Consider the following 15,428-nt stretch of genomic DNA (forward strand, 5'->3'; position numbering starts at 1 on the left):
AGAGATGTAACTCGAAGCATTATGTCTCATGTCATTGTCCTCTCGATTATGATATTGAAATGAACCTTTACAACAAGTTTTGCACGACATTGTTTTTTGTAGCATATGCCAACTATCTATCCACCACTTGCATTTAGTAACTATTGAACCAGATGGATGGACAGTTATCAATCTCCATTATACTTCTCAATGGCAGTTTCTCCTTTTATGGCATTATTCATTTAGCTACATAATCCGAAGTACTTATATGCTTAATCCTTTGAGATACGGGCCACATTCATTTATGGTTTCCAAGGGCACCTGGCGGGTGGCCATGATTAGACCAAAGATTCCTTAATGATATCGACTTGATCGAGAAACTTTTACTTATATCTTTGAAATAATCTCAACAGATAATCATAAATGAAAACTTAATATCGTTTCTGATAACCGTATATACCCACTCAGTATTGAATTTCTGCCGTGATTTCTGTATATTAACAGCTGCATAGCTGAGTAAAGAACTCATTTAAAAGTGCTGAACAGCAGCATTTGTACTCTGCTTGATGTCAATGCATCTTTTCCTACAAGCAGGCAGTAAACTGGGTCTACTGCATATCTTTGCGAACTGAAAGTAGTACTTTACCACACGAGTACTATACAATGTTTTACTACATGCAATCAAAGTGACATATGTAAAAAAATTTACTGCACTTGTATCTGTAAAGAATTTACTGCATGCTAATATTTAATCGATTTTACTTATTTAGAAAATGACAAAATTAAAACATATACAATAACCATAAGAAAAGCATTGTAAAGTCTAGGAAATAAGTATTGACCATTTTGGCGGGAAGACATGCACGTCATAGATAAATCGTGTTGTGTCTTTTGTTAATAATGAAGAGATATTCATATAATATTCATTGCGTAACTTTGGTTATTTATATTATAATGTTATAGAAAATTTAGCTAAGTTCCGTCACATACAGTATGATGCAAATGTATGAAATAAATTCAATTAAAATTTAATGGTGTGATTTTTGGAACAACTCTCGGACACGTGGATTTTTATTTTTTCTTGCGGTTTTTCCGATGGTAAAGTCATGTATACAGGGTGGCCCAAAATTTAATTATGACCATTAACTTCATTTTTCAAATAGAAACTCCTATTTTTTATTTAATTTTCGGATTCTACATCGAATTTTAAGTATGTTTCATGTACCATGTCCTATACTTAAACCTAACAGTTATCGAGAAATTTACGTCTAAACATATCAGTAACTAAGGCAGCTCTTGGACCAGATGCATTTTGTATGGATGCCATTTTTCCTTTTTTAGCGTTCTAAAGATCGTCAACTGAGGTAAATTATTATCGAGTGCGACCTGCCTGGTGTAGTATGGGGCTAACGCTAAAAAAGGAAAAATGGCATCCATACAAAGTGCATCTGGTTCCAGAGCTATCTTAGTTACTAATATGTTTCGACATAAATTTGTCGAAAAAATAAAGTTGATGGTCATAACTAATTTTTGGGCCATCCTGTACACATGACTTTGCCATCAGAAAAACCGCAATAAAAAATAAAAATCCACGTGTCCGAGAGCTTTTCCAAAAACCACACCACTGAATTTTAAATTAATTTATTCTATACATTTGCATCATACTGTATACAAATCGGCCTTAGGTAGGGCTCATGAATATTACTTAAATTTTAAATGAGATATAATTCAAATAAAAATAAATAGATTTTGATTTTATTTATATGATTTAAAAGTAAATAATCCAATGCACTGCTTTCTTCTACAATATCTACCTATAGAATCTTTTGCTATCGTTCTCTTGGGAACTGTTACAGACGTAAAAGCTCCCCATTACTTTTGGAGGGGACCGAGAATTCCTGCTCTGAATACTTACTCATAAGTCATACATATTAGTAGGTAGCTATATATATTATAGTGACATTTATTAAATACCCTTATACTTCCTTATATAATTCGTTTATAGTCGTACTGCTCATACTTATTAGGGACCTAACAAAGATCAAAGGTTGACGACGACAAGCGAACATTTCCTGTGAAAAATTAACTTGAAACTTCCTCAATTGAAGATTATAACTTAAAAGAAGTATACATAATACATTCTTTAACAACACAGGTACAACACTGTTATTTATTTTAGTGTCGAAACAATAAATATGTACCTACTAAGGAAGTTTTCTTCCAGCAACTCGTAAAACCATATAGGATTATTTGATCGCAAGATTACTGAGGATTCCCTGACCTAACTAAAATTATTGAAATAGTTTTGAAGCAAACAAAGAATTCAAGCATTACTGAATTATGTACATGTAATGACAATATTCTGGATGAGATGGCATTTCAAGTAATTCATTATTGGATCAGGCAGGCCCTAAATAGTCAATGCAAGATACTTCTGCAGTGAATATTGAATAAATAATAAGAAACTCTTCACTTCCTTCCATCATTATTAGTATTTACACCAATGAAAAATTTTCGTTCCACAATATTCGCACAGCTTTTTTGTCTAGCATATTACTCTTATGGAACAGAAATTCTTTATTTCCATGAAAATTATCAGAGATACTGTCCATCCTTGCCATAATAAAGTTTTTCCTCGGATTGTCCTTATAATGAGAATTGTGTATGAACAGTTATGATTTGAAATAAAAAATGCCTAAATAACAATAAGGTTACCTCTTTATGAGATAGATACTGAAGAACACGTTAAGTACCTGATCTTTAATCAGTCCAGACCGTAATATAAAATGTTTCTTAATTGTTAAAGAAACAGTTAAAATAGGACGGGGTCCGTATATTATTTTGTAACACAGAAAATGTTTGACTAATGTTTAATGTTTATATAGATTCTCAAACGTCAAATTTATATTGACGTTAAGGTCCACCAGTGCAAAATTTAAGCACTACACAAGTGACACCAAGCACTGTTAGTGGCGCGTCTTAGTAAAAAAAGAAAATGCGCATGTGCAATGTCAAAATAAAGGTATACTTATTAGTGACAGCTACATTTATATTTCCATATCTCTATAATAGAAAGGTACAAGACCAATCTTATTCTTCTCCTTTTATAATAATTGCCAGTAATCAGCAAGCTTCGAACACCGCTCTGGACCAGTTAATCTAATTTTAATTTTTCTTTGACTTGATGTTTGATGCCAAAATAAAACTAATAATGGCGGTACCTATTTGTTTATGGGTGTAATAAGCACGGTGTTATAAAATTGATTTAATAAGATCAATCTAATTGGAAACCATTTGTAATAAAAAGATATAACAAATCCTTGCACTAATAAGGTCGTCTTTATAAACATGTACCAACTTTGCCCCAAGTATTAACCTGATATATTTTAGTGTTGAAACAGTTTTATAACGCCGTGTAAAAGGTAACCCTGAACCTCCGTTCTTGGCAGGTTAATAGTCGCACCAGAATGAACGCAAGGTTAGTGAAAAAAAAAACGACTAAACTAATTTGTTTTTGGTCCAAAGGTTCGTTTTTTTTTGCATTTTAATAAATCAATACAACTTCACATATTCTACAGCTATTCTTTAAAATTAATTATTCGTGAATGTTACAAGGTACAGGGCAAATGTGGTCATTGAAAAAAGTAAAATAGGTACTATAAACTCGATTTTTGCGCTTAGTCCATTTTTCATTCTTCCTTTCAATTAATTTTTTTATCCCAAAAAACTTAAAATGGTGGTTCATAGCTTTTTTTCTATAAAAACCAGTGGCATACTCAGAGTTCTTGGAAAGTTATTAGTTTTCGAGTCTTTAAATTAAATTACTTTTTTTTAATGCCACACATTTTCACATCATTAAATAGAATTTATTTTTCTCTTTTTATGGATTAAATTAAATATATTTATCCAAAAAACTTTTTCTATTATTAAAAGTAAAATTTTTAAATATGTTTCAAAGATTTTATGCCATTCTAATCTTTACAAAAAAACTTTTTTACAAATGACATAACCACACAATAAAAAATGCATGAAAGCATTAAACAAAGTAATTTTTTCATTACTTTTTCAAAAGTACAGAAAAAATATTTTCTTAGATAAATAAACTTATATCATTGAAAAAAGAATAAACTGTCTTTAATTTATTACAAAAAAAATCATTCAATAATTTGACATCTTTACAAAAAACTAAGTATCCCACTGGATTCTCTCTCTACAAGAAATTTTCTTATAGAGAATCTTATTAATTTAAATAATAGTCAAAATGCAACAAAGAAGCGAAATTGACCAATTTCCAAAAATCCTTCACATATTGGAAACAAATCAACATAAATTCTCTTTAAACAATAGACAAGCCTCAAAAATCAACCTAGTAATATCTAACTTACTTTTTTTCTATCTATCAACACCTGCCCTATATCCTATAAAACTAATGAAAAATGGAAACTCTGTAAATACCACAATTTTGTAGGTGAGTCACGTCTTGGGTGGACCTGATTGTGATCAGACTAAGAGGGGACTGTGACCTAAGAAATAATATGAATTGTCTTTAATGATGTACACAGTCATTAACGTATTAAAGTACCTAACTCTGCATATAAACATAAACCCAAGACTAAGTAAAAACATTGTTGATGAAATCAAAATATTTGTAAATGTTTCATGAAGGGAAATTCTTTATGAAAATAATAAAAATAAAAGCCCTATTCTAAAGCACAAACCCCTTATAAACCACAACCTATTGCATGCAAATAAGCATTCACCATAGGATTGGGCTAGAAATGTATTGATTCCAGCAACCACCAGTTAAATGTCCATCAAATTGATGAACTTACTACTTCCTATGAAATAATTGATAGATTTTCCCCATGAGGAATTTTATTGTGGTAAATGGCTGTCTCCCAGCAACGTGGGCCTAAATTATTTGAATTAAAAAACGGAGCTTTGAGGTGTAGTAATGGGAATGTACTATGGTTGATGATACCCACAGCGTGAGGCACACGTTTTGAGGTTAGAATCATTAAATAACTTCTTTGTTCCAAACATTATTTAATGCCATTAAAATGATACCCTCTTTTTCGGTTTTAAATAGTTCGGAACACGTTGTTACTATTCATTTGTAGCATTTTTTAGGAAAACGCCAGAAAAATCCTAATAACGTACACTGATATTTTGTATCGTTTTAAGCCACGTTGAGGCTAAATGTCAGGTTTTCTCACACTATAAGAATGGTAAACTTACCTTGATATGTGCAGCTACAAGAAAAAAACGGAGAAACACATAAGGAAGCACAACAAAATATAGAAAATCTGATATTCTGATAATGGCGTCAGATTCCAAATCCCGGCTTGGTTGTTGATAAAAAATGTCAAATCAAAAATGTATAGCTGCCAGTGTCGCCAGGTCACCTTTCTAAAGTGTAATATAGGAAATCTCCAAATCGTAGCAAAATTCAACTGTAACGAAAACATTAGTCCTAAATACACGGCAGTATAGCTACCTCATACGTTATGTTTTTTAATTCAAAAAATGTTTGTTAATTAAACAAAATGTTAATAAGAGACCTTGGTATACGCCAAAAAAGGGCAAAAATAAGAATAAAAATAGAAGTATATAATTAAAATGTGAAAATAGAAGGAACGAAAGTCTGAGGAATAAACCAAAAAATAATAATATATTTATTAATAGTGTCACTAACAAAATGACACAGTTGAAAATGTATCAGATTTGATTGAATTGTGACGTTTTGGCAACACTGACAGTAGTAGAGCGCATCTGCGAAATTTAATAATTTTTCAAATGCACATGGCGACATCTGTGAGCTGAAGCTTAAGCAACTATCATAATTTAAAAGGCTAATTTAAATAAAATAATATGAAAATAATAGTATATTTAAATGGCAAATTATTTTGAAGTTATTTTCATTACGTTAGAATAATATTATTAGTTTTCGATAATTTTATATCCAAAAATAATGATTATTACTAGACATCATCATTATTATTATATCTTTTTTGTAACGACATCTCATGGTGACAGCAAGAATTATTGAAGTGGTATAGGAAATCTTTTTGACGGTTGAAATAAACACGTCGTGACCGCGTTGAATATTGATTTTAAACGCAAATGATAGTTTTGGTACAAGAATAATATCCTCTGCAGAGCTTGACATCATACGCAAAGAATATGCCCAAGTTCGGCTTAGAGCTGGTTTTAATTTTGAACATTAATCAATGAGACACGTATAAAGTCAATTAAGTTTAGAGAAGTAATGTTAATTAGGTGTTAGTATTAAATAAACGTAGTTGTACCAAGTGATTCATACTTACATTATAAATCACAAAATTCCTGTTCGCTTAGACGGAAGAATGTGCTACGTTCACACTCTGTATTATTTTCATTTTCCATAGGAAGAATTACCTGATATTTTCAGTTCCGTGGAAGAAAATATATTGAATATAACGTTTTGGGCTCTCGTTAAAGAAAAAGAATTACAGTTTTAGCGTTCTGCCGGCGATTTTTAGACGAACGTTAAATAAAAACAAAAAAATGACAGAAAATGTCAAACAAACTTCAAAATTATTAGTTTATAAATAAAGGAACCTCGGAACCTAACACAACGTCAAAAAACGTCGCATAGTGCGCAGTATAAAATTTGTATCTGAGTTTCTACCTTCCGTAGCTTATATATCTGGTTTTGCCGCAAAGTCTTGGTTTGCTTTTACAACATTTTAACATTTTTTTCTTTTTGAAAGTAATAAAATCTGTAAATACGATATTCAGCGCTCGTTGAAATGGATAATCAGGAAGAAAAGCGCTATTTAAACTCTACAGACGAGTATATAAAGTCTCTAGACTCCTGTGAAGACTTAAAGAAAATTCTGTCGATTTTTCAGAATAAACTCAAACAAGGTAAAATACAGATATTACAATTCACATACTGGAAAAAACTTCTGTTTTATTTTATAAAGTGTAAATTCTTCGTAAGTAGCTTAACTATTATATCGTGATGGAAGCATTTTACTGGTGTGTGTTATTCTTAAATAATGTTTCAAAGTTTTTCGAATTTAATGTTCCATAAATGTAATTTTTTACTTTTGCGAAACTTTAGGCAAATTACGGGTTTACAAGATTATATCGAACTGGTTAAATATAAAAACTAAAACGCGAATACTATTTCACCATAATATCAAGAAATTATTCCCAAGTGATGGTAAAATTTCAACCATTCATTTCAGTCCCTACTTAAACTTAATATCAGAGATTGTTGTAATAAATGAGAAATCCAGAACAGTCTTGACCATTCTATTAATTTAAATCCAAATTAATATTATGTCCAACAATAAAAATTTCAAGCAAACACCTATCTCAAAAACTGTCCAAGCTGGACACATAATTTAAAGAAATAAGTAAAACTCTGACACTCTGCCCAATAACATTACTTGGTAAAAATAGCTACTTTTATAAAGTTGACCTATTCTTTTTATTAGACAGTCTATTGTAATTAAGAATCGATTACGGTTGAATTGAAATTTAATTATCCTTCCTTAATGTAGTAATCTCATTATTTCTGTAGTTTCAACCACTGTTGAAAAATTGAAGGCAGATAAAATCAAGAACAGACTATATCTTACAACTGTCGAACACAAGAAAAATGACATCGAGAAACTACTTGAGAAAAAGAAACAAATTTATGAAGTATGCATGTTTACATATTTCACTATATTCGATTATAATTATAATTTTAAAACAAAAAACTACTTGTAGATACTTCTCGTAAGAGATAAGAGAGTCCATGAAGAGCTGTCCCATGCGAGACTCATGTATCCCCTGCAACAGATACAGATGTCCAATTTTCTAATGAACGAAATATGTAAGCTAAACGTTAAAATTGAAGGTGAAACCAAAAACAACAAAATAATTAATGTTGTGTATACTTATCTTAAATTTAAAATTTTAGAACCACAAAATAAAAGTGAAAACTTAGCTGCCAAGGAGGAAACATTAATAAAAAAGCAGCAGACCCTTGAGGCTTTAATTACGGAAAATCAGGCTATAATAAATGAATATATTAGAGAACATTTAGAATACTAATTATATGTTAAAAGCGTTAATAACGTTGTCTTTATTATACTTATTAGTTTTATCTAAAAAACATATAGTTTTAAATTTTTAACAAAGTTAACGAGATATTCTAAAAATGGAGAGCATCCAATGATTTCTTAATCTCAGTCTCCAATTCCTGTTGTTCATTGATTAATTCTTGGGTTTCTTTTTTAATGAACCAGGTCACGTCAGATATTTTCTTCCTTAACAGTCTCCTGCAAGCAAACAATTATAACTGTAAAAATAAACAAATAATATAGGTCAACATAATGAAATGCTTACCAGTTGATAAATTTGGGGCAATTTTGCTGATTTGTTTGTTCTTTAAATTGTTGCTGAAAAACAGAAATAATGCTCTCATTCTTCAGCCAACTTCTTTTCCGGGAGCCATCGAAATGTTCTACTTCTGGCATCGAAAAGATCGTTTGAGCACTAGAAAAAAATATAAATGTATTTCAAAGCTGGTGGACCTAGATGATATTAATATGACAACTGTTGCCTCGAAAAGCTAAATGAACTAAGGGCCAAAATGAGTTTTTTCCCGGACTGAAAAAAAAACTGTTTACATGTTAAAATAAGAAACTATAAGGAAACACAAAAATATAATTATAATGTTTAGGGGACAATAATACACGTCTAAAAGTTTTATTGAATAAAAAGTTTAAAAATAATATTCTTGACATTTCGTACATTGGAAAGGAGCTCACTTCAGCGCCAGTTGTTAACTAAGGGAGTTAAGTGTTATTAGACAATGAATATTGCTTAGATTACAATATCAATGGTTACACAATAGTTGAGAAAACAAACTAAAGAAACCTTGTAGCAGACAAAAAAAGCTAATAAAAGTTTCCTAAACATTACAGCGGAATATTCAAAATTAAACCAAATTTTGAAGCATATTAATGCAATATAATGTTTTCAAAAAATCTTTGGTTGTCTTGTATTATGTAAGGTAGCATTTTGCGAAGATCTTTCGTCTTTGCTGTTGAAGTAAACACATTCACTAGTAACCTTTTAAATACAGAGGAGGTCACATTATTTTAAGATGTTTCATTGCTCCAAATACGGATATTCTTCCATTTTTCCAACTCACTGACTGTAGTTTTCACCCTGATAGTACCTGGATTTTCTTTATCAATTAAAATCCATATGGCCTTTAAGATAGTAAGTTGTGATGTTTTGATACGAGTCAAACATACTGCTTCAATGTTTACAAACTGCCCTGTTATGTTTAAAACTTTACGGGGTTTTGAAGGTCGAATCGCAATAATCACCTTTTTAACATCTTCCACCATTTTAGCTTTTTCAACTTTCCATTTTTTCTCTATTAACGCGAAATCTCCGTCTGCTTCGGCAAAGCTATAGCCTACCACAAGAAATTTATGTTCGATCTTATCGAAACAGTCAATTGAAATTAGATACATGTAGAGAAAAATCATCGTTCTATTCTTGATTTGTCCACAGCAGTTATTATTCCAGACAATAAGGTGATGTTTCTGTATTAGGCCAAAATTATTAACAATTCGGAATAGACAAAAAGCCATTTGATTGCCATACCTTGATCGCTGACATTATGCTATACACACATTATGCCCTCATTAGTGTCACATACATGTATACCAAAGTTGTAGCAAAAAAGCTGACAAGAATAGTACATGGTTGAATGGCTTAGTTTTGATAAATGAAATACTTTTCAAAGATCCATTATGATTGGGCACGTGTTACTACCAGATAGAGCAAAGAGGTTGCTGTCATTCTTGATATAGGAAAAAGCAGCATCTACTTTTCTATGGTGTAGTTACAGTTCCGTCTATTCTTTTCAGGAGGCTTGCGGCTTTTTACGTTTCTTATTATTGGTGGGCAAATCACATGTTTTACAAGTATCAAGACGAGGTTTCCGTATTTTCAAGTCAGAAACCAGCATTTCAAGCAGAAAACTTCTGCATAAAACTTGTAAGTAACATGGCTTTCTGAGTATTGTAGTTTAAACGCAAAATAAAGTTGGTTAATATTAAGATCCTGCTTTATGTAATCAGAATCGGACTTTGCACAAGTATAGCGAATGGGTTCTGCGGCTATAAATGCAATATGAGTCTTGACACTTTCTCTATCAGCAATTGTAAATTTAAAGTGTTTTGGCCTTCTTTTATCTTTGCAGACAGTAACACCTTCTTTCTTCTTCACTATAGCTTCAATTTTTTCTGAGGACAGTATACCTAAAATATTCATAAAAAATTTCTTGCATACACCCATGTGTACCATTACCATTTGGTACAGAACTTACAATTTTCTGCCGCCGACTTTTTTTTGGTGAATGATAGGAACCATGGCGTCGCCTCTAAACCAGTACGATCTCAACAGGGCTTAGTTGGTAATTTCCCCGTTCATTCAGATTTAATTAATAGAATTAGTTGAACAATATGCTGTTATATTCAACTGGCAATTAATTGCAATGGTATCGGCATTTGCACACATCCTTAAAAACAAAAGGTATTAGTAAAAAAACAAAAAAGTTAATCTCAAACTTATGTTCAATGGTCTTGTTTTTTTGTGGTCTTTCCTTCTCATTACCGGTCAGATATGAAGATCCGCTCAATCTAGCTTCACGCTGTTTTTTCTTTAAAAAAATCCTTCCCTATTGGAAGGGGTTTGAAAAGCTTTTATCGTATTCATTTCGTCTATTTCAAACACAAAAGAACTTGAGCGAGTATATATAACAACCGTTCAATTAGCGATGGCACATAGCTCTGTTAGAAATTCTGAAATCTGAAGCATGGAAATATCACCATCATCATCTTTTATTTGTCACATGTTATAACAGAAGAGCGATAGGCAGTTAGTTTCAGAGCTAGACATTGGTGTTAGCCCATAGGTTCTTTAGGTGTAAAAAACGTGCTTTTCAAAAAATGGCACTTAGCTTATTTAGCTTTTCCAGGCTTTAATTATATTTAATTCATTATAAATAAATTTATAAATTCTGACAATTTAGAATTACCAAGATAATTGCATATTAAAAAAATAATACAAATGCAAAAAAATTAGATATACAAATTTCAGTTTTTCATTTAAATTTTACACCACTATATAAATTTGTACATATTTCAAATTTTCACATTAACTTACTCCAATACAGATAATATAAAAACTTGAAACTTGTGGTTCAAATTTCTGAACAAGTCTATATTTTTTAAATGTTTAATTATAAATTGCCAGAATCAATAAATTTGTATATAAGTGAGAGTAATAACAACTTTTATTTGTTTCGAAGTTAAGAGATTGGAGATGTCAAAAATGCTGTCAGGCCGGGACACGTGCAATATGAATTCAAAGTTACATATTGGCACATATCACAGCCTAACTGCAATTCAGTTTCAAGATCCACAGGAACTGAGAGTACTCAAAATATTTTCTTATTTATTTGGGTATGTGTCCATCAAAAAATGTCTGTATTCCTATAAAGGAAGGGGGGGTTGGTACAAAATTACAGATACTAAAAAAATGTAAAAAAGTTTTTAATTAAATAAGAAATTAGATTTTCATAAATTGAGCGAGCAGTGGTGCACCACAAAAAAGTTTGGGGAGGAAAAAGGGAAATCAATCCCCTAACCTAAATAGAACAGGGGAATAGTTATATGTTCTCCTAAAATGCAATAATTGTATTAATGATAATTATAAGGTTGTTTTAAATTAAATTATAACAAACTTATCACCTGCAAGATATAGGTCATAGATGGAAGACCTCAATGCACTTTTATGTGCTTTAAGTAGTGGTTGCCCAGGATATGCTTTAAGATAAAATTTGATTCTGTGATAGTATGAGGAAGATCTTCAAAATTCAACAGCTTATTTTTTGTACTGACTTGAATACTGAGTAAAATTTATTTTAATATTGTTTTGAAAATACATATTATGTTGTATATCAAAAATATATAGAAAGATATGTATTAAAGTGTAGAATGCATCAGCTATGAGCTTTATTTACAGAAATGAGATATAATAATTTAAAACATTAAACAAGTACTTACTTTGTGCACTACAGTTATAGGTAAAAGATGTCTAATAAAATAATTTTAATTTGGTTTAGAATAAACTTTTGCTACTTTTCCAAACATCTCCTTTCTGTTTTAAATAATTTTAACTAAATGGCAAATTGAAGAGTAGATGTCACAATAGATGCTTTTGGCATTGTTAAGTTAAAGGTATTTTATCAAGCACAGATATAAGTTTATGGCACTTTTCCATTTCATCCAGTAAATATATGTTGGTAAGAAGGGCAAACCTATGACTTAACTCTACAAATTCAATACTCAAATTTTAGCTACCTTGGCCCATAAGGTTGATACCTACCATATATCAACGCAAGCGTTATTAATACGAGTTATACTTTGTACTACTTCTAAAGAAAGTTCTGATTTCTCCAGAGCCATTGTAGGTAAAAGAACTTAAATCCTACCAAAACCAGAGATAGATAATAAAATAACTGACACAAACGTTATTTGAAAAATAAAGAAGAATTTTTCTAAGAACTCTGCTTTAAGAATATTTTTATTATTTAAAAATAAAACTGAAAATTTAAATTAAAACGAAAATCACAATACAACCGGTATTTTTTTTCAAGATTGACAAGATGACAAGAGAGGAGACAAGAGACTGAACGTGAAATTTTAAATGAAAGACAGATATAAGGTCTTTTTGGTGTTCTCACTGTTCCGGTCGTGCAGCAAGTGTAACTAAATTACTTGTATGCTTCTATGTAAACTTTGTAGACAACATTTAATAGTGGACGATTGTATCACAAGAAAATCAAATTTGAATTAATTAAAAACAGAAAGATTCTCATAGTTATTTCAACTCAAATACTGCTTAGCCATAACAGGAGTGCGCTAATGGCTAGCTAGAAAATCGGTTTTCTTCTAAAAAAGTCTCATCAGGCTCTCTAAGCTTACTACTCTTGGCCTCACTATTACACAGTCCTCTAGTATCAAAACAACTATTTACGCTGCGTGTTCGCTTCAAGGATTTAAATCCGCCGAGAATATAATGTATTATTTATAATATAAATCGCAACAAAATGGCTATGATCAAAATGCCAGTAATTACCAATTTTAGTTGATCTTGTACTATTGCTTTTGGCCTGTGTTTCATAGATTTAGCATTACTGACAGGAACTCTCAAGTAGATTGGTGGTACTAAAATGGGGCCAGTAAAGTTTGTTGGGGCTTTCCTTGACCACCATTTGTTCTGGAAGGCGCATGTCTTAAATTTCACCAGAAAACTAAGTAAAAACATATACTCAGTCAGGAATCTCTATGAATTTTATCAAAAAGTGCTGCTCATAGTATATTATGAATTTAATGAATTTATCCCTCTCTATTTGGTTTTACACTGTTCTGAGTCGTAAACAATCGGCATCTGCTACCAGGGGAGTTATTACTTAGAGAACTCATGAGCGCGTCATTTTGGGCATGGGGGCTTGAGGATGTTGAGAGAGTGTTGTAAAGGATTTATTCCGCTTCGAATCTTAACATATGCTCGTCCTGGTCTAACATACTTGTTAGTTTCATTTATGTCCACTATTGCCACAATTTTGATCTTTGACATAATTGTAGCACCAGGTAGGGAAATAACTTGGTGACTGCCTTTGATACAGTATAGGAGAGCCAGCGACGAGGCCAACCACTATGGGGCCAAGTTTTTAATATTTTACTGGAAACTAGTAAGACTCTCAGACACTAAGGTCAAATGTTTTCTGCATTGAAGATCTCATTGGTGACATTTTCAATATTTCTGATTGATTTTTTCTCTCTTTTTGGATCTTTTGGACCAGTTTTTGATGATATGCAACGTTCACAATAATTGTATTCGATATTTCTCTGCCTATTCTTCAACGTAATAAAATTCGAACCTGGATGGATTCTTAAAGAAGTAGATGCATTTTTTTTACTTCTCGTAAATATCGATTTAATAAAATGTATTTATAGCATTCTTTAACAGATTTTAGATGAAACACATTGCTCAATCAAATCAATGCCAGGCAGAGAAGCCAGACGAATTTTGCTTTATTCCTTCGGGCCCTAGATGTCGCCAGTTATTCCGTATGATAATCCAATAGTTGAGTTCCTGCTGTGATGTGAAATCTAATTCCTGACTAGCAGGTGCTCTAGAGAGTTAGAATCCATGCAAAGAAAAATATTAAGTCTGGGAGAACGAGGAATTGCGTCGATTATAGTTTTATTTAATTGATGAGGCACCCCTGCGGCCACGTCATCATGTACTTCACCGAGCGAGGCGCTCACAAGATGCCCTCGGAATATGCCTGACAACCCCTGTGAGCGCGTCTCTGTATTTGCCGGGCAGAGCTGGCTGCAATCAGAGGTCTTCACCTGATCTTAAAGCCCAAAATCTTCTCTTAGGCAAAGTTACTTACTTGTTAAGCTTTGCCATTAGTTCGGTAGATCCACCTCCACCTGTACCTATACAGGTGTCACCAGTTCAAGTGGAAACATAAGAATTGTACAAGTGGGAGAAGTTTTAATATGCTTCCGATAAAGACCAACTAAGTGGGTCGCGGGACTAGCAGTTAAAGCGGGCGGAGCTAGTCCAGTGTCACCAGATTTCTCACCATTTCAAGATTTTTACTCCAACTTCTAGTGATGGATTAATCTTTTTTTATTTATTTACATTACTGTATTTCGCTTTGATATCTCGCTTTTTTATGTTTAAACGTTGCCCATTATTCAGCCCTAATGGTAGAACTTCGGTCCTATCAATGTAGGGACCAAAATAAGAGATAATGGTGCTAAATGGTCTCCATTACTTGAAGCTTGAAAACTTCAAGTAAATATCCTTTCTGGAGTTCTTAAAGCGGTTTGAAGATCAGCCTCCTGACTTATCTCAATCCTGTCTATTAGAAGCACTGGGTAATGGATGGGCGTAATTCGTCGTGATTTCTTTTCAACGCATGCTAGCCGCAAGAAACGGTAAGCAGGGGTGATAGTTCCAATTTTTACTGTGTGCGTTTATAAAAAATCGGCTCCTAGAAAAGGGGCTGATCTGTCTCCAAATATACAAATCAAAATATATAAATCTCCTTCTAGGTGAAGTTGGATTTGAGAAGAAACCTGATGTGGTGGTTGGTCCGGGAAGGATTAGTGCCGCGAGTGTGGGGACCTCAGAGGCACCGTCTGGCAATGTCTGTTTCATTCGGTTTTGTGAAAGAGTGATTTCTAACTGCCTTTTTAAGTTAGTTAACTGTGGCTGTGGGTTTTTGTTTTCTTTATACAGGGTGATTCATTAATACTTGTTACAAGGATGGCTACTACTATATTTATTTTACATGTAATCAT

At 32.1% G+C, this 15,428-nt stretch overlaps 3 protein-coding genes across 3 annotated transcripts in view; 1 reads left to right on the top strand and 2 right to left on the bottom strand.

Moving 5' to 3' along the window:
* HnRNP-K (Heterogeneous nuclear ribonucleoprotein K) overlaps positions 1-5,373 on the bottom strand; it is an 88,205-nt gene extending 82,832 nt beyond the window's left edge. The window contains exon 1 of the mRNA XM_066397524.1: positions 5,218-5,373. The gene's annotated coding sequence lies outside the window, so the exon portion shown is untranslated. The remainder of the gene's footprint in view (positions 1-5,217) is intronic.
* Positions 5,374-6,770: 1,397 nt separating this feature from the next.
* Positions 6,771-8,070, top strand: LOC136413766 (uncharacterized). Its single transcript, XM_066397471.1, has 4 exons — positions 6,771-6,888; positions 7,553-7,674; positions 7,744-7,873; positions 7,937-8,070. Exons 1-4 carry the CDS (start codon positions 6,771-6,773, stop codon positions 8,068-8,070), a joined length of 504 nt encoding a protein of 167 aa, XP_066253568.1.
* Positions 7,998-12,708, bottom strand: LOC136413721 (uncharacterized). The gene is made up of 3 exons (XM_066397417.1): positions 12,430-12,708; positions 8,365-8,514; positions 7,998-8,297 (listed from the first exon to the last, which is right to left on the bottom strand). Exons 1-3 carry the CDS (start codon positions 12,507-12,509, stop codon positions 8,171-8,173), a joined length of 357 nt encoding a protein of 118 aa, XP_066253514.1. The 5' UTR covers positions 12,510-12,708; the 3' UTR covers positions 7,998-8,170.
* Positions 12,709-15,428: the final 2,720 nt, after the last annotated feature.

Source organism: Euwallacea similis, chromosome 15 (assembly GCF_039881205.1).
Source record: "Euwallacea similis isolate ESF13 chromosome 15, ESF131.1, whole genome shotgun sequence".
In the NCBI taxonomy this organism is placed as follows: Eukaryota; Metazoa; Arthropoda; class Insecta; order Coleoptera; family Curculionidae; genus Euwallacea; species Euwallacea similis.

Excerpts from the sequence above, each read along its gene's own strand:
- LOC136413766 (XM_066397471.1), top strand. The coding sequence starts at position 6,771 with ATGGATAATCAGGAAGAAAAGCGCTATTTAAACTCTACAGACGAGTAT. Across the intron at positions 7,675-7,743 it reads AAAAGAAACAAATTTATGAA|ATACTTCTCGTAAGAGATAA; the intron begins GTATGCATGTTT and ends AACTACTTGTAG. Across the intron at positions 7,874-7,936 it reads GCTAAACGTTAAAATTGAAG|AACCACAAAATAAAAGTGAA; the intron begins GTGAAACCAAAA and ends TTAAAATTTTAG.
- LOC136413721 (XM_066397417.1), bottom strand. The coding sequence starts at position 12,509 with ATGGCTCTGGAGAAATCAGAACTTTCTTTAGAAGTAGTACAAAGTATA. Across the intron at positions 8,515-12,429 it reads AACGCTTGCGTTGATATATG|TGCTCAAACGATCTTTTCGA; the intron begins GTAGGTATCAAC and ends ATTTTTTTCTAG. Across the intron at positions 8,298-8,364 it reads TGCCCCAAATTTATCAACTG|GAGACTGTTAAGGAAGAAAA; the intron begins GTAAGCATTTCA and ends GTTTGCTTGCAG.